This window comes from Dreissena polymorpha, chromosome 11, assembly GCF_020536995.1.
Source record: "Dreissena polymorpha isolate Duluth1 chromosome 11, UMN_Dpol_1.0, whole genome shotgun sequence".
In the NCBI taxonomy this organism is placed as follows: domain Eukaryota; kingdom Metazoa; phylum Mollusca; class Bivalvia; order Myida; family Dreissenidae; genus Dreissena; species Dreissena polymorpha.
The window spans coordinates 38,571,417-38,597,279 of NC_068365.1; the positions used below are offsets into that span (position 1 = coordinate 38,571,417).

General features: G+C 38.2%; 2 protein-coding genes across 4 annotated transcripts in view; both read left to right on the forward strand.

The window, feature by feature from the left end:
• The window catches only part of LOC127850355 (uncharacterized), a 41,937-nt gene that overhangs the window by 12,167 nt on the left and 3,907 nt on the right, over positions 1–25,863 (forward strand). For both annotated transcript variants that reach the window (XM_052383329.1, XM_052383330.1), the window contains exons 4-13: positions 8,904–9,039; positions 11,018–11,043; positions 11,703–11,777; positions 15,442–15,590; positions 19,434–19,551; positions 21,966–22,097; positions 22,564–22,699; positions 24,155–24,286; positions 25,010–25,161; positions 25,604–25,822. In XM_052383329.1, the coding sequence (XP_052239289.1) occupies positions 8,904–9,039; positions 11,018–11,043; positions 11,703–11,777; positions 15,442–15,590; positions 19,434–19,551; positions 21,966–22,097; positions 22,564–22,699; positions 24,155–24,286; positions 25,010–25,161; positions 25,604–25,822 (1,275 nt within the window). The remainder of the gene's footprint in view (positions 1–8,903; positions 9,040–11,017; positions 11,044–11,702; positions 11,778–15,441; positions 15,591–19,433; positions 19,552–21,965; positions 22,098–22,563; positions 22,700–24,154; positions 24,287–25,009; positions 25,162–25,603; positions 25,823–25,863) is intronic.
• Positions 104–7,309, forward strand: LOC127850356 (uncharacterized). Of its 2 annotated transcripts, none has more exons than XM_052383331.1 (2): positions 104–6,545; positions 6,844–7,309. In XM_052383331.1, the coding sequence occupies exon 1, from the start codon at positions 2,338–2,340 to the stop codon at positions 3,352–3,354; it is 1,017 nt and encodes a 338-aa protein (XP_052239291.1). In that variant the 5' UTR covers positions 104–2,337; the 3' UTR covers positions 3,355–6,545; positions 6,844–7,309. The 2 variants fall into 2 exon arrangements, with proteins under 2 accessions (XP_052239291.1, XP_052239292.1); XM_052383332.1 differs by having other exon boundaries at positions 104–6,387; positions 6,540–7,309.

A 25,863-nucleotide genomic window follows, 5' to 3' on the forward strand; every position in this document is an offset into this window, starting at 1 on the left:
TTTAATCCACCCCTCCCTCCTTTGTGATTGAAAATGAGAGTACCTTCACCTTTAAAAAGAAAATAGATAAGCGGTCTGCACCCGCAAGGCGGTGCTCTTGTTTTACTTGAGACGTTGACCTGTATTACTATGCTGTTTACAAATAACTAAACTATGCAGAGTCACCCAAAGTCTACCAAAGGCCACAATATCAAGCAAAGTCAAATTAAAACACAAATAAGTTAATAACCAGTGGATCCTTTATTCAATAAATTTAAGACTATTTAATATATTTAGGAGGAACAAAGATTTTAACATAAATAACTGTTTTTATTTCGTCTACAGTGGTGTTCATATAATTCCAGGCAAGTTATAACAAAGGGAAATAATCCCTCCTGGCTATCACTTTATAGCTAGAAGGGACAGAACCTATAGCCACCATGGTGGGGTTATGATAGCAGCCAAGGACAGTATCGTTAGCATGGAAATAAACATAACAACCAACACTGAGATCTGTGCAGCCTCAATTGAAAGACAAGGGAGCCAACCCCTTATAGTTGAGCAGGGTACCGTCCACCATGCACAGACCAAGCTTACATGGAAGAAATGTGCCTTAACCCTTTGCATGATGGGAAATTTGTCATCTGCTAAAATGTCGTCTGCTGAATTTCTAAAATTAGCATTTTCTATGATTTTTTTCAAAGAATACTATCAGAATAGCAAACAGTTTGGATCCTGATGAGACGCCACGTTCTGTGGCGTCTCATCTGGATCCAAACTGTTTGCAAAGGCCTTTAAAATTCGGCTCCAGCGCTTTAAGGGTTAAGATTAGGGATTTACATTCCAACTACACCAAGTCCACTATCTAGACATGAATCTCCTCGATATTAACTGGGCCAGCTCCACTATAGATTGAAACTTGAACCTGGTCGGCACTAACCAGCTGTTAATTGACACCATCTTTAATACATGCTCTGAGCAAATAGTAACATTCCCAACAAGAAACAACAATACACTTGACCTCTTCATTACAAAGAGACCATCCCCCATGAAAAAGTCAAAACCCCTTCCTGGAATAAGTTATCATGACATCATCCTTATCCAAACAACTGATAGCGTACACAAACAACAACCAATCAGCCACAAAATCCTCCTCTGGAAACAAGCCAATATCGAAGGCCTCAAGCAAATGGCTAGACTGTTCTTATCTGATTTCACCTCAAAACTCAGCGAGAGGACAAACATTGCCACGCATTTGTCCAACTTCAAAGAATTCTGCATGACCGCCATCGACAGCAATGTACCATAAAAAATGACTTCACCAAGATGCAGTCAACCTTGGGCAAATAAAAAGATCAGACGTCTCTCGAACAAGAAAAAACGTGCATACAGGAAAGCCTGTAAATCCAATGACACCCAAGACAAAGAGCACTACAACCAGCTGCGTATAAGCTCCAAGTAGAGCTTACAACTCCTATGTAAACAACTTGACAACTGACGATCATGGCAAGAAACTATACTCATTCATAAAGAGCAAGCGCTGTGACAGTTCTCGTGTCTCCTCACTGAAGAGAGATGGCGTAGCACACAGTGATCTCAAAATAAAGGCCACCATACTAAGCCAGCAGTTAAGTAGTGTGTTCACCACTGAGGACCACAGCTACTGCCCAACATGATTGGTGACCCATCTGCAACAATCCACAACTTCTCTATTGGACTTGAGGGAGTTAAACGGCTCTTAGAGACACTTGACCCCCACAAGGCCACTGGACCTGACACGATACCAACACGGTTCCTGAGGGAGATTGCAGCTGAAATTGCCCCAGCGCTTAGGCTTGTCTTTGCTGCTTCCCTACAGCAAGGACGCTCCCAAGATCAATGGAAGTCAGCACATGTAACCCCAGTTTTCAAGAAAGGGGACAAAAGCAACCCGGCTAACTATTACCCAATCTCTCTGACATCTGTATGCTGCAAACTCATGGAACACATCATCCACAGCCAAGACACACATAACATCTTGGCTGACCAAGAACACGGCTTTCGGCGAAGACGCAGTTATATTAATCGCAACTTATCCTCACCCTACAGGACCTTGCTGCATCCCTTGATGTGGCGAACAGATTGATGCGATTCTACTCAACTTCTCGAAAGCCTTCGATGTTGTTCCGCATCAACAACTCCTCATGAAACTAAGTCATTACGGAATCAGCGTCTCAGTCCTAACCTGGATAGAAAGTTTTCTATCTGGTCGAAGCCAACGGGGTCTAGTTGAAGGACAGTTCTCCAACACAGACAACTTCACATCAGGCGTCCCTCAGGGCTCTGTACTTGGACCTCTGCTCTTTCCGGTCTACATCAATGACCTCCCAGGCATCAAAAACAGGTCTCTTTGCTGATGACACTCTCTTATACAGAAGGATCAAGACAGCACAAGACGCAGTAACACTCCAGTCTGATCTGGATTCCTTACAGAAATGGGAAAAAGACTGGCAGTTGTCCTTCAACCCGTCAAAGTGTGAAGTCATACACATCTCCAAAAAGCGGCATCCCATAAAGTCAGAGTACCTTATTCATGGTCAGAAGCTCGCACCTGTAAAGGAAGGCAAATACCTTGGTGTGACTATCTCGGAGAACTTGTCCTGGAAACCACACATAGCTGCAGTCACTCGGAAGGCAAAACACAGCCTTGGCTTCCTGAGGGGCAACCTGTCCAGCTGCCCACTAAGTGTCAAAGAAGTACCTGTAAAGGAAGGCAAATACCTTGGTGTGACTATCTCTGAGAACTTGTCCTGGAAACCACACATAGCTGCAGTCACTCGGAAGGCAAACAACAGCCTAGGCTTCCTGAGGGGCAACCTGTCCAGCTGCCCACTAAGTGTCAAAGAAGTACCTGTAAAGGAAGGCAGATACCTTGGTGTGACTATCTCAGAGAACTTGTCCTGGAAACCACACATAGCTGCAGTCACTCGGAAGGCAAACAACAGCCTAGGCTTCCTGAGGGGCAACCTGTCCAGCTGCCCACTAAGTGTCAAAGAACGTACATACTCCACCTTAGTGTGTCCAATACTGGAGTACGCTGCTACCGCATGGGACCCTTATACCCAAACATATATCGACCAACTTGAAGCAGTCCAGAGACGCGCTGCTCGCTTTGTGAAAGGGGATTACCGAACCACAAGCAGTAGTTCACAGATGATAGCAGACATTGGATGGCAGCCCCTTCAAGCGAGACGTCAAACATCTAAGGTTACCATGATGTACCGTATAATCAATAACCTTATTGATATTCCGTCCGACCCCTACCTCCGCCCTGCTATATCATCCTCAAGAGACAGCAGTATTAGATACATCGTACCATACTGCAGAACTGACTAACCTCCGTCACTCCTTCTTTCCGTCAGCAACAAGACTGTGGAACCAACTGCCCAACCACCTTGTGACGGCCCCCAGTTTGGAAGCGTTCAAGGAAGGGATGGCATCGAAATAAGCTACAATAAATCTGTAAATAGTTTAAAAAATTATTTTAACTGCGCCACATCGCGATCTTTTAAAGCATTTTTCTTGTACGACAATGCCCCAGAGAGGGATATAGTACAATAAACGAAGAAGAAGACGAAGAAAGGCATTTCAAGAGTTACAGTGGGTTTATTGGACTTTAAGTGCATGTGTATGACTTTGTGTAACTTTGCTACACTTTGTGTGTTTTTGTAGTGTTAAGTGTGACCTTTACGGGCTATAAAACGCATACCGGAAACGCAGACAATTTACATTATAACGATTGGTAACATTGAAAATGCATACGATATGAACAAAGAAGGAACATGCAGACGGTGATTGGAGTTCGTTATTATGGTGTTTGTTATTGTTTGGTTGTTTGAATTTTAATGTTTGATGTTGAAAATAAATAATTGATTCTTAAATATCGATGTTTTGTTGAAAACGTGGCTCGGAAAGAGATTTTGACCCAGATCGGAATTAGCTTAATATAACCTCAAAACTTATCTTGATCGTCTGCGTTTTTACGTATACGTTGTAGTATCCGCCCCTTTACGGCATGTAAACATCAGCTTTTTATAATTTTAAAGATGTGTGATTAATGCTATAATGCTTCGTAAACAAAGGAAAATCATGGCAAAAATTCCAAAATTTTCTCTCCAACTAGAAGTCCGCATCCCCTTCAGTGATCAGTGTTACATGCTATACTACAAGAACGCGGTTATGTTGCCAATGTTCTAGGTAATTATGCTCAAATCAGCAAATGCAGTCAATGAAGTGTATTCATTTGGATTTAGCTGTGGGAAGTTTTATTTGAATTCTGTTGGACGCTAACAAAGGTCACGTAAGGGGAAAAGCTGGCTTAGACAGCTACACCGAAAAATTACACTATAAATCAGGTTTGTCGCTCATCTGAGCAGAATGTGCTCCTGTTGAGCGTTTGTAATAGCATTTTTTCTGTTTTTTAGCTCACCTGTCACGAAGTGACATGGTGAGCTTATTTGACCGTGTGATGTCCGGCGTCTGTATGTGCGTGCGTGTGTCCGTCAACAATTTGTTTATGTAGACAGTAGAGGTCACAGTTTTCATCCAATCTTTATGAAATTTTGTCAGAATGTCATCTTGATGAAATCTGGGTTGGGATTGTATTTGGGTCATCTGGGGTCAAAAACTAGGTCACTAGGTCAAAAACTAGGTCAAATAATTGAAAAACCTTGTGTAGACTATAGAGGTCGCAGTTTTCATCCAATCTTTATGAAATTTTGTCAGAATGTCATCTTGATGAAATCTGGGTTGGGATTGTTTTTGGGTCATCTGGGGTCAAAAACTAGGTCACTAGGTCAAAAACTAGGTCAAATAATTGAAAAACCTTGTGTAGACTATAGAGGTCGCAGTTTTCATCCAATCTTTAAGAAATTTGGTCAGAATGTTTATCTTGATGAAATCTGGGTTGGGATTGTATTTGGGTCATCTGAGGTCAAAAACTAAGTCACTAGGTAAAAAAACTAGGTCAAATAGTAGAAAAACCTTGTGTAGACTATAGAGGTCGCAGTTTTCATCCAATCTTTATGAAATTTAGTCAGAATGTTTATCTTGATAAATCTGGGTTGGGATTGTATTTGGGTCATTTGGGGTCAAAAACTAGGTCACAAGGTCAAAAACTAGGTCAAATAATAGAAAAACCTTGTGTAGACAATAGAGGTCGCAGTTTTCATCCAATCTTTATGAAATTTGGTCAGATTGTTTATCTTGATATAATCTGGGTTTGGATTGTATTTGGGTCATCTGAGGTCAAAAACTAAGTCACTAGGTCAAATAATAGAAAAACCATCAACAATTTGTTTGTGTAGACAGTAGAGGTCACAGTTTTCATTCAATCTTTATGAAATTTGGTCCGAATGTTTATCTTGATAAAAACTGGGTTGGGATTGTAATTCGGTCATCTGGGGTCAAAAACTAGGTCACTAGGTCAAATAATAGAAAAACCTTGTATAGACAATAGGGGTCGCTGTTTTCATCCAATCTTTATGAAATTTGGTCAGAATGTTTATCTTGATGAAATCTGGTATGGGATTTTTTGGGTCATCTTGGGTCAAAAACTAGGTCACTAGGTCAAATAATAGAAAAACCTTCTGTAGACAATAGAGGTCACAGTTTTCATCCAACCTTAATGAAATTGGGTCAGAATGTTTGTCTTGAAGAAATCTGGGTTGAGATTGTATTTGAGTCATCTGGGGTCAAAAACTAGGTCACTATGTCAAATAATAGAAAAACCTTGTGTAGGCAATAGAGGTCACAGTTTTCATCCAATCTTTATAAAATTTGATCAGAATGATGATCTTGATAAAATCTGGATTGGGATTGTTTTTGGGTCACCTGGGGTCAAAAACTAGGTCGATAGGTCAAATATTAGAAAAACCTTGTGTAGACAATAGAGGTCATAGTTTTCATCCAATCTTTATGAAATTTGGTCAGAATGTTTATCTTGATGAAATCTGGGTTGGGATTGTATTTGGTTAGTCAGGTGAGCGATTCAGGGCCATCATGGCCCTCTTGTAATTATCCTTTGTCAACCTTTATCTTGTTAACTTTCTACAGGCCACTCTTATTGTCAAATCTTCATGATACTTGGTGGGAACTGTTGTTCCAATGATATCTTGGCAGAGTTTGAAACTGGGTCACATGAGGTCGAAAACTATGTCATTACATAAAATTAAAGAAAAAGCTTTTTATGTCCCCCACTATAGTAGTGGGGGACATATTGTTTTTGCCCTGTCTGTCTGTTGGTCTGTTGGTCTGTCTGTTTGCGCCAACTTTAACATTTTGCAATAACTTTTGCTATATTGAAGATAGCAACTTCATATTTGGCATGCATGTGTATCTCATGAAGCTGCACATTTTGAGTGGTGAAAGGTCAAGGTCAAGGTCATCCTTCAAGGTCAGAGGTCAATTATATGTGGCCAAAATTGCTCATTTTATGAATACTTTTGCAATATTGAAGATAGCAACTTGATATTTGGCATGCATGTGTATCTCATGGAGCTGCACATTTTGAGTGGTGAAAGGTCAAGGTCAAGGTCATCCTTCAAGGTCAGAGGTCAATTATATGTGGCCAAAATCGCTCATTTTATGAATACTTTTGCAATATTGAAGATAGCAACTTGATATTTGGCATGCATGTGCATCTCATGGAGCTGCTCATTTTGAGTGGTGAAAGGTCAAGGTCAAGGTCATCCTTCAAGGTCAGAGGTCAAATATATGTGGCCCAAATCGCTTATTTTATGAATACTTTTGCAATATTGAAGATAGCAACTAGATATTTGGCATGCATGTGTATCTCATGGAGCTGCACATTTTGAGTGGTGAAAGGTCAAGGTCATCCTTCACAAGGTCAAGGTCATCCTACAATGTCAAACATCATATAGGGGGACATTGTGTTTCACAAACACATCTTGTTAAGACTCTTAAAGTCACATTTATAGTCAATCTTCATGAAACTTTGTCAGAACATTTATTCTAACAATGTTTTTGCGGAGTTAAAAAAATGGTTCCAAATTGTTTAAAACATATCCACCATTGGGCGGGGCAATTTTTCTTTTAGGCTATTATTAAACCTAACAGTCAAGAAGTCACATTTTTAGCCCAGTCGTTATTTGTCAGAACATTTGTCCTAATAATGACTTTGCTGAGTTTGAAAATGGATCATGTGAGGTTAAAAACTCGGTAAATAGTATAAATTTAAGAAAAAGCTTTGTAACGAAACAGCATATGCATAGAGTTTAATCATATAACATAAATATTATGTTATACAATATGACAATATGACAGAAATTGAATTACAGATAATATAAATTGTGTGATTATAACTGTATGTTTTAATAATACAAAATCATGTATGCATTTCAGAAATTAAATAGATGTTTTAATAATATAAGAAAATGAAAAAAAAATATTTATAAATAAAATAACTTGGTAATTTATGCTACATCTTATATCATAATAATAAGGCTTCTATACAGAAAATAGTTGAATGTTAGAAATAAGAATAACATAAATGAAGTTGGAAATTTAATAATAAATCTTTGTGATATATTGGCCATGATTATAGGATTTGAAAATTATTATTTGTTAAATTATAGATAATATAAGAGTATACATAAAATAGAACTTGAATTAAGATCTCTTGCAAGTAAAAACCTGACATATCTTTACAGTCATTGTAAAGTAGACTAGATTAACAATTTGAAAGGTCAAAGATAAGATTCTCTAGACAAAATAAGTTTGTTACTATGCGATTTATATTTAACAAGGTATCCCAGTTGATAGTATGGTCAAAAGTATTGATACAGGAATTCTTATCTTATAAGATTATTTCGTGCATCCATAATTAGCGTTAGAAAATATTTTAATAGAAAAATAAAAGAAATAGTTGTAAATCATTGAGAGACTTCTCTTGTTCATATAAATTAGAGTAAATACATTGACATTCAAGCTACAGCTTGAAAACCCTTTAGAAGTCACATTTCAAGGCAGATCTTCATATAATTTCGTCTGATCATTTGTTCTAATGATATCTCAGCTGAGTTTGAAAAAAAAAAAAAAAAAATGTTACATAAAGTACTTTTATTACTCTGACCTCCACACTCTCAGAATAGTTCAGTTCCTCCGGATCTCAGTTGAGCAACTTTCGGCCCATTGCCCTCTTGTTTAAACCTTTTGGGGAAAGGTGGTGGGGTCCTTAAGATGGGGAATACCAAGATGAAAGGGGAATTATATTATTGTTAATAAGCTTGATTTTCTTTATGATCTGCTTTTTTATGAAAAAAAACCAACTAAGCTGCAGCATATACTTCAATACTTTTACTGGTAAACTTGGTTTAAGAAAACAATCTGGGAAAATATACATGGATGCAAACTGACACAGATGGATCTTACTTTGTCATTTTTGTCAAAGTTTAGTCGATTTATTTTTCCTAAACAAGCTTACATTAAGAGGGGAATTTAAAAGTCATTACAGTCGAAAATGTATACTTTTTATCAGGGTAATTGGGCTGATTTTAGCCCCAAATAGGCCCATAAATGTACTGCTTATACTAATATTCTTATTAACAATGTTAATTGGTGAAGAAGTTGTTATGATACATGAACCTCTTGCGTATAATTATGAACTTTTGATTGAAGTTGTTTTTGGACAATCACTTCAGACTGCAAATATGTATAATACAATTTAACCTTGGACCATAATTGTATTATATATATATAGTTTGAATATCAAACATGTATAATCGGGGTTATTATTAGATTTAAATTGTCTAGATGTCCCAATCTATTTTTTCCAAATCCATAGTGAAAAAGGTAACATAAAACATTTGATAAAAACATTTGTGTGTTGTAGCCACCCGTTGACTTTGTTAATTCCTCTGTTTCAGCAAAATTCAGAAGAATTCAGAGAGAACATTTTCAACACAAGGATTTTAGAATTGAGTCCAAACATGTCGGAGTCCCAGTTCGAATCTCTCAGAAAGTTGTGGAGCTACCGTATGCCGTCCAACCGAGCAAACGGGGGTGAGAAAATGAGAACAACTTATAGATTGAACCTTTCCTGCTTAGAAGAAAATTGCTATATGCAACCAGCATAAAACCAGATCTGCCTGCGAGTGACTCACAGTCTGTTCAGTTTTATGTTGTTTGCTGCTCATCAGTATCTTAGGGTTTGAAATAAAGCCTTTATAACTTGAATCTAATTAATAAGACAGGTTTTAAATTTAATTCGATTTACTAAGGGACTGTGAATGTGTCAAAGTGCGGCTCTGAGATGTAAAGGTTGAACCCTTTGCATGCTGGGTAATTTGTCTTCTGCTAAAATGTCGTCTGCTGAATTTCTAAAATTAGCATTTTCTTCGATTTTTTTTTCAAAGAATACTATCAGAATAGCAAACAGTTTGGATCCTGATGAGACGCCACGTTCTGTGGTGTCTCATCTGGATCCAAACTGTTTGCAAAGGCCTTCAAAATTTGGTTCCCGCACTGAAAGGGTTAACATTACAAACTTGTTCCGCTAATCATGATGAAACACTGACCAACAAAGAATTGGTTTTGTAATGTGTTGTTTGTATCATGTAAATTGGTATACATTATATTGTTATTCATTGAAAAAGATGACAAAGCTAGAAACAGATTAATTTTTAACTGTTGTCTTAGAAACCGAGATTAATTTTGAATTGTTGTCTTAGAAACAGAAATTCATTTTGAACTGTTTTCTTAGAAACAGAGATTAATTGTTAGCTACACATGTATAGCCAGCGCCCCGTGTCGTCCGACGTCCGAGTCGTGCTAAAACCTTAACATTGGCTCTAAAATCAAAGTGCTTCCACCTACAACTTTGAAACTTCATATGATTCTGACAAGCTTTCATTTATTCAAAACTGCACCCATAGCCGAGCGTGGCACCCGTTATGTAGTGCTCTTGTGAACTGTTGTCATACTGGTGTACTTGATTGGGGTAGATATATATGTTACACGATAAGTATTTAATACTCTTTTTGATCAAGTATTTTCCAAATACTTCTTGAATGTCTTGTACTATTTATACCAGTGGGTTCTGTAGATAGGCCTTCTGACTGTGTATAGCTAGGTCACGCAAAATCTATATTTGATACAGGTATTCACCTGTATGGGACTCTTCATTTGTATGCTATATTCTAAAAGGCTTGTTTTTATCTCAAGTAAGCAAGAAGTACTCATGGTGAGTTGTTATGGTCAGTCTGTGTTCAGTTTCACATGTTGTTCCAGCTCCTTTCGACTCCATAGGCTACATTTTTCATCTTGACAAAACTTGATCACAATGCTAATCTTGACAATATCTAGGTCGAGTTCGAAACTGAGTCACATGTGTCAGTATAAACTAGGAACCTGGTCAAAAGATAGAAAAACCTTGTAAGCACACTAGAGCCCACATTTATTACTCAATCTTGGTGAGACTTGGTCAGAATGTTCATGTTTATAATATCTAAATCGAGTTTAAATCTGGGTCACATGCGTCCTCAAACTAGGTCACTACTCAAGTGGTCACATTTATGACTCAATTTTAATGAAACTTTATGTTTTTCTGGACAATATCAAGGCCATGTTTGAATCGTTGTCAAGTGTGGTCAAATACTTTGTCACCAAGTCAAGCCTTAGCCAATTGCTGTACTTGAAACTCAGATGCGGACTATGTTTAGTTATTGTCCCCTACCGGTTTCACCGGAAGGGACTTATGGTTTGCGCTGTGTGTGTCTGTCAGTCCGTGTATCCGTCAGTCTGTGAGTCTGTCACACTTTTATGGATCCTGCGATAACTTTTAACTTTTAAAGTTCTTAATATTTTTTCATGTAACATTTTATTTTGTTCCCACGTAAAAAAAATCTGGTTGCCATGGCAACAAATAGAAAAAAAATTCTGACAATGGTGGAGGCGGTAGGGGACATATATTGCTGGGCAATAGTCTTGTTTACTCTTATTTAATCCATATGTTAAGTCTATTCTCAATATTACTTTTCAGAATTGCCGTTACACCAAAAGGACATGGTTTGTATCAATGTGTCAATAGGTGTGGGAATGTAATAAATGTTGCTAGTATAGTGGGTACAATTTTGTGAAATAAAAACAACACAATAGTAATTTATGTGTTGATAAACTCCTGGTTTTCATTCATTAACAGACTGCTACAGTATATCAGACTTAACATTATTTAATGCTGAATTATAATTTAAAGCTGTCAAAGTATATGTATGTTATAATTGTCAGACTGTAATATACAATGTCACAATGTTGATGGGACTAAGGTGTTTGCCTAGAGATCAGGGGGTTGCAAGTTTGATCCCCACACTTGGAGCTTTCTCTCAAAATCTTGTTATAAGGCATCAAGCACTGGTTCTACCCAGATAAAAGACTTAACCCTGTTTAACCCTACCTGCTCAGAAGCAAAGTGAAAATGGATATATCCAATCAGCATAAAACGAGAACAGCCTGCAAGTAACTGGCAGTCTGTTAAGGTTTAATGCTGGTTACTACTCATCAGTATTTTACAGTTGGAAATGAAGCCTTTTAAACTTGTACGTGTTAAGAAAGATCTCTATAATTTAATTTCATTTTATAAGGAAATACAAAGTGTCAAATGTGTTTTTGAGCGGGAAAGAGTTTAACTCAAAGATTATCAGTTATTCCCATGTGAGGTGTATTGTCAGGTGTTCTCACAGACAGATCTGGAGAGGGCGTCTTGGTGTGGGCAGCCACAATGTGAGGACAGCTCCTGTCGCATGGTGAGTACTTGGTGGCAGCCACAATGTGAGGACAGCTCCTGTCGCATGGTGAGTACTTGGTAGCAGCCACAATGTGAGGACAGCTCCTGTCGCATGGTGAGTATTTGGTAGCAGCCGCAATGTGAGGACAGCTCCTGTCGCATGGTGAGTACTTGGTGGCAGCCACAATGTGAGGACAGCTCCTGTCGCATGGTGAGAACTTGGTGGCAGCCACAATGTGAGGACAGCTCCTGTCACATGGTGAGTACTTGGTAGCAGCCGCAATGTGAGGACAGCTCCTGTCGCATGGTGAGTACTTGGTGGCAGCCACAATGTGAGGACAGCTCCTGTCGCATGGTGAGTACTTGGTAGCAGCCGCAATGTGAGGACAGCTCCTGTCGCATGGTGAGTACATGGTGGCAGCCACAATGTGAGGACAGCTCCTGTCGCATGGTGAGTACTTGGTAGCAGCCACAATGTGAGGACAGCATGGTGAGTACTTGCTGGCTGACATCACTGTATTGATTATATTAGCCATGCTGTGGGAAAACTGGGCTTAATGCATGTGTGTTAAGTGTCGTCCCAGATGAGCATGTGCAGTCTGCACAAGCTAATAGGGAACAATACTTTCTGCTTTTTGGTATTTTTCCATATTCATTAAAAGGAGGGCTTTTTTATAGCAAAGTTTAGGTGTTGTCCCTGATTTGCTTGCATGGACTTATGTGGGAAGACACTTGAATGAATGCATATGCCCTGTTTTCCTATAGCGAGGCTACAATGATTATGCCCGCCCTTTAATGAGTTGCTAGTGAATTGCTTTGCATCTTTCCATCCGTGGGTCAGTGTGATGGTCAATCTGGAGACAGGTTTATTTCTGAATGATATCTGGAGAGCCTTTTGACTGTGGATCATGCACATTGGTATGGTGATGTCTTGGGAGCTAAGGAAGTTATTATTGAATTTCAGGTCAACAGGTCAAATGTTGGAAGGCCACACAATAACTTGAGAATGTCTGTGACCTATCATCATCCTTATTAGTGTGTTGGTTCCTTGGAGGAATAGGAAACCTCATTTTTAGCCCGGCTGGTTTGGGAGAAAACCCGAGGTATTGTCATAGCCAGCTCGTTGTGTCATCCGACGTCTGCTGTCCGCGTCCTGCTAAAACCTTGACATTTTGCTCAGTTAAACATATTATGTAGGCATTTCCTTGTAAAAGAAATGCATGTTTTGAGCCTTGCAATTTGACAATAATTTCTAAAAATCTGGTTGTGCCAATATTTAATATTGTCAAGGATTAGCATGTGCATTCTGGTAGACTGGATATTCGTTTAGAAGAAACTTCGGTATTACGAAAAATTCCATAATAGCGGTAAGTGTCCAGTTTAAGGTAGCGCCACTTAAAGGATTTCCCGCGATTTCTTCAAAGATCGAAGAGCCTTTTTACCTGTTTACTTATGGATATCTAATTTAAGCAGGTACCAATGTGAAGTTGTTGTGGCCAAGTGGTTAAGGCGTTAGGTTAGAAATCTTTTGGGATCTTCCTGCCAAGGTTCGAATCCTGCCGACAACGCATACTTTTTGTGACACGTTTTTTTTTTCTAACATAATTTGATTTAATATAGCATATAAGCTATGTTTATTGATAATATGTTGCAATTTTTATGCACATTCTTCAATTTTTATGCCCCCGGATCAAATGATCAGGGTTATTTTGTTTTTGGCCTGTTTGTCTGTCACTCTGTCTCTCTGTCCCAAAACTTTAACCTCAGTCATAACTTTTGCATTATTGAAGATAGCAACTTGATATTTGGCATGCATGTGTATTTCATGGAGCTGCACATTTTGAGTGGTGAAAGGTCAAGGTCATCATTCAAGGTCAAAGGTCAAATATATGGCTTCAAAGCGGTACATTAGGGGGCATTGTGTTTCTGACAAACACATCTCTTGTTAAAATTAAAACAATGTTATGGCTAAATTGGGTGATTTACTGCTGAAAATACAAATCATACATGTTGCATTTTTATCTCAAAAAGTAAACGGTAAATCTGTCCATTTCTTGGTATTTTTGCTGTATATAGTGTATCTATAAGAACTAAGTTCAAAATATTACTTAAATGATACTATTTTGAATTGTATGACACTTTGTTTTTAACCAACCCAACTTGGCTGAAACCACTTACATTTCATGGCGCTCTTACATATCTAAATAACAAGTTATAAAAAATAAATGTCTTTAAAAGAATACTTATTTCATCTTGTTTAAACTTTAAACACCTTTACTGCATCTTTACACACCAACTGCATGCCCATATTTGGAAATCTGGATGAATTATGGAACTTTCATATACCCCAGGGGTGAAAATGAACTGGACAAAAGCTGAGCGTGGGTTGGTTTTGAAAAAATCAGTTTTTTTATGCCCCCCTTCGAAGAAGAGGGGGTATATTGCTTTGCACATGTTGGTCGGTCGGTCTGTCGGTCGGTCCGTCCACCAGGTGGTTTCCGGATGATAACTCAAGAACGCTTAGGCCTAGGATCATGAAACTTGATAGGTAGATTGACCATGACTCGCAGATGACCCTATTGATTTTGAGGTCACTAGGTCAATGGTCAAGGTCACGGTGACCCGAAATATTAAAATGGTTTCCGGATGATAACTCGAGAATGCTTATGCCTAGGATCATGAAACTTGATAGGTAGATTGATCATGACTCGCAGATGACCCCTATTGATTTTCAGGTCACAAGGTCAAAGGTCAAGGTCACGGTGACCCGAAATAGTAAAATTGTTTCCGAATGATAACTCAAGAACGCTTATGCCTAGGATCATGAAACTTGATAGGTAGATTAACCATGACTCGCAGATGACCCCTATTGATTTTGAGGTAACTAGGTAAAAGGTCAAGGTCACGGTGACCCGAAATATTAAAATGGTTTCCGGATGATGACTCAAGAACGCTTATGCCTAGGATCATGAAACTAGATAGGTAGATTGATCATGACTCGCAGATGACCCCTATTGATTTTCAGGTCACAAGGTCAAAGGTCAAGGTCACGGTGACCTGAAATAGTAAAATGGTTTCCGGATGATAACTCAAGTACGCTTATGCCTAGGATCATGAAACTTGATAGGTAGTTTGATCATGACTGGCAGATGACCCCTATTGATTTTCAGGTCACTAGGTCAAAGGTCAAGGTCACGGTGACCCGAAATAGTAAAATGGTTTCCGGATGATAACTCAAGAACGCTTATGCCTAGGATCATGAAACTTCATAGGTACATTGATCATGACTGGCAGATGAATCCTATTGATTTTCAGGTCACTAGGTCAAAGGTCAAGGTCACAGTTACAAAAAACATATTTACAAAATGGCTGTCACTACAACTGAGAGCCCATATGGGGGGCATGCATGTTTTACAAACAGCCCTTGTTTTAAGCATGGAAAGCCCACCTAAAACTTTGCATGTAGTTGAGTGAAATGATGCTGATTAAGAAAATAATACATTAGATTATATTTGGAAAGGTGCCCATTACAGTAGCACTACCTTAAGCTGAAAGTTTCGTCTTTGATAAGCCTGTGAGGACTGCGCATGATAATGTTGAAAGACTCTTTACGCATATGCATTAAGCCCAGTTTTTCCAGAATAGGGCTTATATTTCGTGTAATGTATATAACTGTTCCGTAGATGACCAAAATCCAGCTAGTGATCAGCTGTGACCACCCCTCCTTACACGTCTACTTCCCCTTCGTGAAAGACTACTGTGGGTTACTATGGCAACACGCCGAGGGATGTGACGAGATCAAGTGTCGGGTCATGTACTGCAAGGGCATTTGGTAGGCTACATTGCACTCTGCTGTAAGGGCATTTTGCAGGTTACATTCACTCTGTCAGACCAAGTGTCGGATCATGTGCTGTGAGGGCATTTGGTAGGCTATATTGCACTCTGTCAGACAAACTGATAAACATTCTTTGAAAGTAGAGTAAGGATCTGATTCACATTCTTTGAAAGAAGAGTAAGAATCTGATTCACATTCTTTAAGTGAAGAGTAAGAATCTGATTCACATTCTTTAAGTGAAAAGTAAGAATCTGATTCACATTCTTAAAGAGAAGAGATAGAATCTGATTCACATTCTTTAAGTGAAGAGTAAGAATCTGATTCACATTCTTAAAGAGAAGAGTAAGAATCTGATTCACATTCTTAAAGAGAAGAGTAAGAATCTGATTCACATTCTTTGAAAGTAGAGTAAGAATCTGATTCACATTCTTTGAAAGAAGAGTAAGAATCTGATTAACATTCTTTGAAAGAAGAGTAAGAATTGATTCACATTCTTTGAAAGTAGAGTAAGAATCTGATTCACATTCTTTGAAAGAAGAGTAAGAATCTGATTCACATTATTTGAAAAAAGAGTAAGAATCTGATTCACATTCTTTGAAAGAAGAGTAAGAATTGATTCACATTCTTTGAAAGTAGAGTAAGAATCTGATTCACATTCTTTGAAAGAAGAGTAAGAATCTGATTCACATTCTTTGAAAGTAGAGTAAGAATCTGATTCACATTCTTTGAAAGAAGAGTAAGAATCTGATTCACATTCTTAAAGTGAAGAGTAAGAATCTGATTCACATTCTTTAAGTGAAGAGTAAGAATCTGATTCACATTCTTTAAGTTAAAGAGTAAGAATCTGATTCACATTCTTTAAGTGAAGAGTAAGAATCTGATTCACATTCTTTAAGTGAAGAGTAAGAATCTGATTCACATTCTTTAAGTGAAGAGTAAGAATCTGATTCACATTCTTTAAGTGAAGAGTAAGAATCTGATTCACATTCTTTAAGTGAAGAGTAAGAATCTGATTCACATTCTTAAAGAGAAGAGTAAGAATCTGATTCACATTCTTTGAAAGTAGAGTAAGAATCTGATTCACATTCTTTGAAAGAAGAGTAAGAATCTGATTCACATTCTTAAAGTGAAGAGTAAGAATCTGATTCACATTCTTTAAGTGAAGAGTAAGAATCTGATTCACATTCTTTAAGTGAAGAGTAAGAATCTGATTCACATTCTTTAAGCGAAGAGTAAGAATCTGATTCACATTCTTTAAGTGAAGAGTAAGAATCTGATTCACATTCTTAAAGAGAAGAGTAAGAATCTGATTCACATTCTTAAAGAGAAGAGATAGAATCTGATTCACATTCTTTGAAAGTAGAGTAAGAATCTGATTCACATTCTTTGAAAGAAGAGTAAGAATCTGATTCACATTCTTTGAAAGTAGAGTAAGAATCTGATTCACATTCTTTGAAAGAAGAGTAAGAATCTGATTCACATTCTTAAAGAGAAGAGTAAGAATCTGATTCACATTCTTTAAGTGAAGAGTTAAGAATCTGATTCACATTCTTTAAGTGAAGAGTAAGAATCTGATTCACATTCTTTAAGTGAAGAGTAAGAATCTGATTCACATTCTTTAAGTGAAGAGTAAGAATCTGATTCACATTCTTTGAAAGTAGAGTAAGGATATGATTCTGATATTATTCTTATTCTTTGTCACACTAAGATTGAAAATTGTTTCCAATCAATAACTTGTGAAAGGAGGGATCAATCAGCTTGGTATTTCCCATGTGTATTAGCATTGGACAGTAGATTGTCTCTAAGGAGATTGGGGTCAATAGGTCAAAGGTATAGGTCACTGTCACGCTATGTGTGAAATCGTTTCTGATCAAGAGCTCGTCAACTGATTCAACGATTGGCTTGATACTACCCATTTGCATGTGCCTTGGACATTAAGTGACCCCTTTTGTAATTAGGGTCACTAGATCAAAGGTCACTGTCACAATAAGTGTGAAAATGGTTTCCGATATCTCGTCATCAACCGATTGGCTTGATATTTATGCCCCCCTTCAAAGAAGAGGGGGTATATTGTTTTGCACATGTCGGTTGGTCCCTCAGTCGGTCGGTCCGTCCACCAGATGGTTTCCGGATGATAACTTAAGAACACTTAGGCCTAGGATCATGAAACTTCATTGGTACATTGATCATGACTGGCAGGTGACCCCTATTGATTTTCAGGTCACTAGGTCAAAGGTCAAGGTCACAGTGACTCGAAATAGAAAAATGGTTTCCGGATGATAACTCAAGAATGCTTACGCCTAGGATCATGAAACTTCATAGGTACATTGATCATGACTGGCAGATGACCCCTATTTATTTTCAGGTCACTAGGTCAAAGGTGAAGGTCACAGTGACTCGAAACAGTAAAATGGTTCCCGGTTGATAACTCAAGAATGCTTACGCCTAGGATCATGAAACTTCATAGGAACATTGATCATGACTGGCAGATGACCCCTATTGATTTTCAGGTCACTAGGTCAAAGGTCAAGGTCACAATGACTTGAAACAGTAAAATGGTTTCCTGATGATAACTTAAGAATAATTAGGCCTGGATCATGAAACTTCATAGGTACATTGATCATGACTGGCAGATGACCCCTATTGATTTTCAGGTCACTAGGTCAAAGGTCAAGGTCACAGTGACAAAAAACGTATTCACACAATGGCTTCCACTACAACTGACAGCCCATATGGGGGCATGCATGTTTTACAAACAGCCCTTGTTTCCATGTAAATTGGCCTTGGACAGTAGATGACGACTAATAAAATTATGGTCACCAGTTCAAAGCCCTGTTTGGGGGAGGGGCATATGTCTACAACTGCTGAGCCCATAGGCCATAAAAAAGTAAACAATTCGGGGTATAACATAGATTTTTTGTAGTGACAGTAGAATTTAAGAAAAATTGTTGGACCTAAAGCCACTAAATTCAATCCATCTTTTTCAACTGATTGATATTGTGTGTTTCTTGTACTATTTTATTATTGGTTGATATTGTGTGTTTCTTGTACTATTTTATTATTGGTTTTTCAATGGTAATTTTTTTGAAAAATCATGAAGTAAAATTGTAAAATAAATTAATCAGACAACTTTTTTTTGTCTTTAGTTTGTTTGTTTTGTAGGATTTTAAATTAATAAATAACATTAGTGACTGTACTGCAATACTATTCATTTAGCAGTGTGTTATTAGTAACCAAATGTGTGTAAAATAATTATTTTTTAAAGAAAAAATCAAAACATATTACAGGTAATGGTTATCACTTTGCAATTCTGACTACACAATTGATTAAGTCAGTTCGTAAGATGCATAGTATAAGACACACGTAACATTTGTGTGGAAAAAAAGTCGGTACTATTAGCACTATGTAATGAGACCTCCTACAAATGTACCATCAACAGCATTGCATCACAGTGGCTGTCTATTAGCAGGTCAGTTAGAAATGAGTCGTGTTCTGAGAAAACAGTGTGTAATGCATGTGCGTAAAGTGTCGTCCCAGATTAGCTTGTGCAGTCCGCACAGGCTAATCAGGGACGACACTTTCCGCCTAAACTTGATTTCCGGTAAGGAGGGCATTCCTTGAAACTAAAAATACCATAAAAGCGGAAGGTGTCGTCCCTGATTAGCCTTTGCAGACTGCACAGGCTAATCTGGGACGACACTTTAGGCACATGCATTATGCCCAGTTTTTCTCAGAACGTGATGCATATATATTACTTAAGACATTTGTTGTAGTGTTCGTGTGGAATGTTCGGTTTTGGATAATGTACATTTATGATCACTTGTTTGTCTGTCATGGCAGGCAGCTGTCTGCAGAGAGTAACGAGGTGCCAACCAATCAGATTGTGTCGTGGATCAAGGAGCAGATGTCCAGGCCTGTGCTGCAATTTCTCCACGACAAAGAATTCACATTTCACAGAGTGAGTTTGTGCTTAGCAATGGCTTTACTAACCCATATATATATGAGACTCATTCTGGGAAATTAAAACTTAATGCATGTGCGTAAAGTTTCATCCCATATTAATCTGCACGGTTGAACAGGCTTATCAGGGCCAACACTTTCAGCCATCATATGATTTTTGTTTTTAAGAGACCTTTTTTTATACAAGAACTTCAATAAAAACAGAAAGTGTTGTCCCTGATCAGCATGTGTGAAGTGCATAGGCTAATATGGGACGACACTTTACGCACATGGATATTGTCCAGTGTTTTCAGAAGATGGTTCATATTTTTTATGCCTCGAAGGAGGGCATATAGTGATCGGACTGTCCCTCCGTCCGTCTGTCTATCACACTTTGCGTTTGGGTTTCAAAAAATGCTCATAACTTCTATGTCTCTTCAGATAGTAACTTGATATTTGGCATGCATGTGTATCTCGTTGAGCTGCACATTTTTAGTGGTGAAAGGTCAATGTCATGGTCATCCTTTAAGGTCAGAGGTCAAAAAACTAATCCAAGGGAAGTAATAAGCTTTAAAGGGAGATAATTATCAGTACATGCCAAATGATTTATTTTTTTAATCGAAGGGACGCAGTAGGGGGCATTGTGTTCACTTCTCTTGTCTATTTATTTATTTATTTAAATATTATTTTTAATATATACATGCTTTTTGTTCACGGTAACAGAGTATTAAGTGCTGACAAAAACACCATGCAGTGCTCTCATGATTCTGTTGGGAAAGAATGATAATAAGCACCAGTACCATTTATATTGTGTTTTTAGCTCACCTGAGCACAACGTGCTCATGGTGAGCTTTTGTGATTGCCTTTTGTCAGTTAAGCGTTGTGCGCTGTCAACATTTGCCTTATTAACTCTCTAGAGGCCACATTTATTGTCCAATCTTCATGAAATTTGGTCAGAAGATTGGTCTCAATGATATCTTGGATGAGTTGGAAATTGGTAACGTTTGCTTGAAAAACATGGCTGCCAAGAGGCGGGGAATTTTTCCTTATATGGTTATAGTAAAATCTTGTTAACACTCAAGAGACCACATTTATTGTCCAATCTTCATGAAACTTGTTCAGAAGATTCATCCCAATAATATCTTGGACGCGTTTGAAAATGATGCCGGTTGGTTGAAAAACATGGCTGCCAGGGGGCGGGGCATTTTTCCATATGTGGCTATATATCGCTTTTGTAAAACCTTGTTAACACTCTAGAGGCCACATTTATTGTCCAATCTTCATGAAACACAGTCAGAAGATTTGTCTTATTGATATCTTGGATGAGTTCGAAAATGGTTACATTTGCTTGAAAAACATGGCTGCCAAGGGGCGGGGCATTTTTCCTTCTATGGCTATATATGGCTATGGTAAAATCTTGTTAACACTCTAGAGACCACATTTATATTCAGATCTTCATGAAACTCTGTCAGAAGATTCATCCTAATAATATCTTGGACGAGTTCAAAAATGATGCTGGTTGGTTGAAAAACATGGCCACCACTTGGCATTTTTCCTTATATCATATATATGGCTATAGTAAAATCTTGTTAACACTCTAGAGGTCACATTTATTTTCCGATCATCATGAAAGTTGGTTAGAAGATTTGTCCCAATGATATCTTGTATGAGTTCGAAAATGGTTTGGGTTGCTTTAAAAACATGGCCACCAGGGGTGGGACATTTTTCCTTATATGGTTAGATATGGCTGTAGTAAAACCTTGTTAACACCTTGTTAACACTCTCAAGGCCACATTTATTGTCCAATCTTCATGAAATGTGGTCAGAAAATTGGTCTCAATGATATCTTGGATGAGTTCGAAAATAATTATGTTTGCTTGAAAAACATGGCTCTGGGGCGGGGCATTTTTTCTTATATGGCTATAGTAAAACTTTGTTAACACTCTTGAGGCCACATTAATTTTCCAATCTTCATGAAACTTGGTCGGAAGATTTGTCCTAATAATATCTTGTTATCTCAGGTGAGCGATTTTGGGCCTTTCAGACCCTCTAGTTTTTGTATGCCAGATTTATATTTTTCAAAATGAAGAATTCAGATAAATGAGCCTTGCGCAGGTAAAAAGAGGTTTATTTCGTGTTTCCCAGATTAGCCTGAGCAGTCCGCACTGCGAAAACGGGGCTTAATGCATTTGCGTAATATCGTCCCATATTAGCCTGTGAAGTCCGCACAGGCTTATCAGGGACGACACTTTCTGCTTTATTGAATTTATCATTTAAAGTAAATCTTTTATAAACTGAAAAGCCAGTTTAGACAGAAAGTGTCACAACTGATAAGACTGTGGACTGCACAGGCTAATATGGGACGACATTACGCAAATGCATTAAGCCCCGTTTTCGCAGAGCGAGGCTCATTAATGCTCTTGCTGTTCCCAGTTGTGTGCTGACTCGCTGGTGAAGGAGCCGAGGCAGTTTGAGACTCACGTGCCGCTGTACGCCCTGGGGAGGTTTGGTACCGCCGTGGTGTGCTTGGAGACAGACAGGGACAGACTGTGCCTCATGAAAACTGTGAGTAGGGCAACAGGCGTTTTAAATAAAGTGTCTATTCTTATGTTTCAAATGTGTTCAACACACAATGATCTCACGTTCAGTAAACGTCTGCAGACTTCTTCAAGATGTTTTGATGAATTCTCTTTGTTGATCAATAGAATTGATACTTTCTCTGTAAAAACGGGTTTAATGCTTGTGTTTTAAGTGTTGTCCCAGATTAAACTGTACAGTCTAATCTAACCGCACAGGCTAATCAGGGACAGCACTTTCAGCTTTTATGAAATTTTTCTTTTGTTTAAAGTAAGTGTCTTCCAAACAAAAATCCAGTTAGACATCACAGACTAATCTGGGATCACACTTTACTCTCATGCGATAAGCCCTGTTTAACCAGAACTAGGCTCATTTATTGGCAGTTACGTTATTTGTAGACAGCTGATGTTCATGTGTACTGCTTCATAATGTTCATTCGATCTGGTATCTGCAGAATCCCCCCATGGACTACAGCCACCACGTGTCCCTGTACAAATGCCTGAAGGGACAGACAGACAGACACCTGATACGTCACTACTGGATGCTGGAGTATGACACACTCACACAGGTGTGCACAGAGTTCCTGCAAGGTGAGTGGTAAATGATGTGAGGCATTTTTGTTACAATTGGCTGCTCCGTAATTTAGGGCAAGTGATCCATTTCCTATATAATATGCGTCTGGCTCTGAGAATACGATCTTAATACCTGTGCATAAAGTGTAGTCCATGTTAAGCCTGTGCAGTCCACGCGAGCTAATCATTAACTACACTTAACTCTTTTCTGGAAGTTTTCATTTCAAGGAAATTCTTACATTTAGGAACCTTCCCTATGCCCCACTGAAAGCAGTCCAGCTTTGGGATGTTGGTCCAGCCTTCCTAACATTAGAGGATTTGAATGTGTGTTTTTATGCCCCCGGGTTGAAAGATCGGGGGTATATTGTTTTTGGCCTGTCTGTTATTGTATGTGTCCCAAAACTTTAACCAAAACTTTAACCTTCTTCATAACTTTTGCAATATTGAACGTAGCAACTTGATATTTGGCATGCATGTGTATCTCATGGAGCTGTACATTTTAAGTGGTGAAAGGTCAAGGTCATCCTTCAAGGTCAAAGATAAAAAAAATAATCAAAACCTTTAACCAAAACTTTAAGCTTCTTCATAACTTTTGCAATATTGAACGTAGCAACTTTATATTTGGCATGCATGTGTATCTCATGGAGCTGCACATTTTAAGTGGTGAAAGGTCAAGGTCATCCTTCAAGTTCAAAGGTAAAACAAAAAATCAAAGCGGCGCATAAGGGGGCATTGTGTGTCTGACAAACACATCCTTGTTTTCGTTCAAAATCGGGGCCAGTATTCGATCCCATTCCCAATGAAAAAAAGAGTGGTCAAATCAAACCAAAAAATTATCAATTGGCTTCCAAAAAAATAATAAAAAATTGTTTAGATCTTAACATTTAGTTCATCTCCTATCCAGCTCTATATGTTACTTCTTAGTAAATTAAATATTGAAAACACTTATTCATGTGTATCTCATGGAGCTGCACATTCTGAGTGGTGAAAGGTCAAGGTCAAGGTCATCCTTCAAGGTCAAAGGTCAAAAAAATAAATAAAAAAAACTTTAACCTATTCTTTAACCTTCTTCATAACTTTTGCAATATTGAATGTAGCAACTTGATATTTGGCATGCATGTGTATCTCATGGAGCTGCACATTTTGAGCGGTGAAAGGTCAAGGTCATCCTTCAATGTCAAAGGTAAAAAATTTAATTCAAAGCGGCACATTTGGGGGGCATTGTGTTTCTGACAAACACATCTCTTGTTTAACTTGTTTTGGGGCGTAACTCAAAAGTATTTCTGTTAGAGGGCTCATGCATATTTACCAGCATGTAAACTTTAGCACCTTTTTGGTTCTCAGGTGTTAACACAACTGGAGAAATTGCCCTTTTAAATATGAAAACAATACATACATGTTTACATTTGTGACCCGCTTTAAGTGTTGCAGTAACTTGCATAATTATTTTTACCATTCTTATACTTTTTTTAGGCGGCAGTTTGCAGGAGCTGTTGCTAGGGAAGCGTAGGTTGTCATGGGAACTAGCAGCCTTCTACCTGACCCAGATACTCCAGGGTGTGACCTTTCTCCATAGCAACAACATTGTGTACCTGAACTGGCAGAGTAAGTCACTCTCTATAGAAAACATTAAATTTCATAGAAATCTATGTTTTACAGTGAGGGTTTCAAACTATTTTTTGATTCAGTATTAAAATGTTTAGATTTTGGAATGTTAAAACATTAAGTTATTGCATTCATTAAAATGCTATTTTAAAATAATATTTTTTTAAATGAATTTTAAACATATAACAACAACAAAAACAGTTCAGAGAAAGGGTCCTGTGTACTTGTTCACAGCTCACATTGTACCAGCTGATCGTTGTTCATTGTGGTATGTCAGCTGCATACTCATCCAATAATAACACGTATTGGACACAAAGTGTTAAATAAACTTATAATTATTACCTCTATTTAACCTGAACAAATGTTTAAAAAGCGAGTAAGCCTTAAAGAAGGGACTTAGCCCTTTGCATGCTGGGAAATTTGTCGTCTGCTAAAATGTCGTCTGCTGAATTTGTAAAATAAGCATTTTCTTCTCTTTTTTTTTCAAAGAATACTATCAGAATAGCAAACAGTTTGGATCCAGATGAGACGCCACGTTCTGTGGCGTCTCATCTGGATCCAAACTGTTTGCACAGGCCTTCAAAATTCGGTTCCCGCACTGAAAGGGTTAATGTAAACAATATCTATACATTTTAGATTGAACATTTTGGGCGATTGGGCCGTAATTGACAACCAAAAATCTTGTGTTTGCCTTATATTTTTTCTTTACTTTAACTGTTTTAGGCAAGAACATGGTGTTCACCGACTCACGATGCAAGTGTGTTAAGGTATCAAACCTGGGTCTGTCGTGTCCACTCAACGGGCAGACTACGGACTGCCAGATTGACATCGGGGCTGTGAAGCAGTGTCTAGCACCACACCTGGCCCCTCCTGAGGTAAGGTCTTCTGAAGAGTCTAGATACTTAACAGTAATTGTATGTCAACTTTCTAGGTACTGTTGAAAAACCTGGCCACAAAGGGGCAGGGCATTTTTCCTTTAATGTCTTTTGTGAAACCCTGTTACCACTCTGTCACATTTTTAGTCCAAATCTTCATGAAACTTGGTCTGAAAATTGTTCTGTTGATATGGCAAAGATTGAAAATGGGTATGGCTCGTTTAAAAACATGGTTGTCAGGGGGCAGTTTAGTTTTCCCTATATGGCTACTGGCCACATTTATTGTTAAATCTTCATGAAACTTGTTTAGAAAATTTGTCTTGATGACTTCTTGGCCCAGTTCAAAAGTTAGTCACATGATGACAAAATTTAGTGTCATATTAAAAAAATATCTTGTTATCACTGTAGAAGCCACATGCAGTTCATTCTTCATGTATTGCAGTTGATCAGAAACAACGCTGTATGCCTGGAGAGTGACAGCTGGGGAGCAGGCCTTCTGCTCTATGAAATGGTTACTGGCTCTCCCATGTTGGACAAGCACAGGCACCTGGGCAGAGACAAAGTCCACAATTCAGTGTTGAAAAATTGTCAAAAGGGTTTCAGCAGGGAGCTGCAGGGGCTGCAGGAGGGACCAGCTCATGTGATCAGGGGCTGCTGGAAGGTGAGTTTGATTTACAAGACACGTTGGCTCACTTCTCAGTG

What these genes read in the sequence shown, in the direction of transcription:
- LOC127850356 (XM_052383331.1), top strand. Translation starts at nt 2,338, where the DNA reads ATGACCTCCCAGGCATCAAAAACAGGTCTCTTTGCTGATGACACTCTC.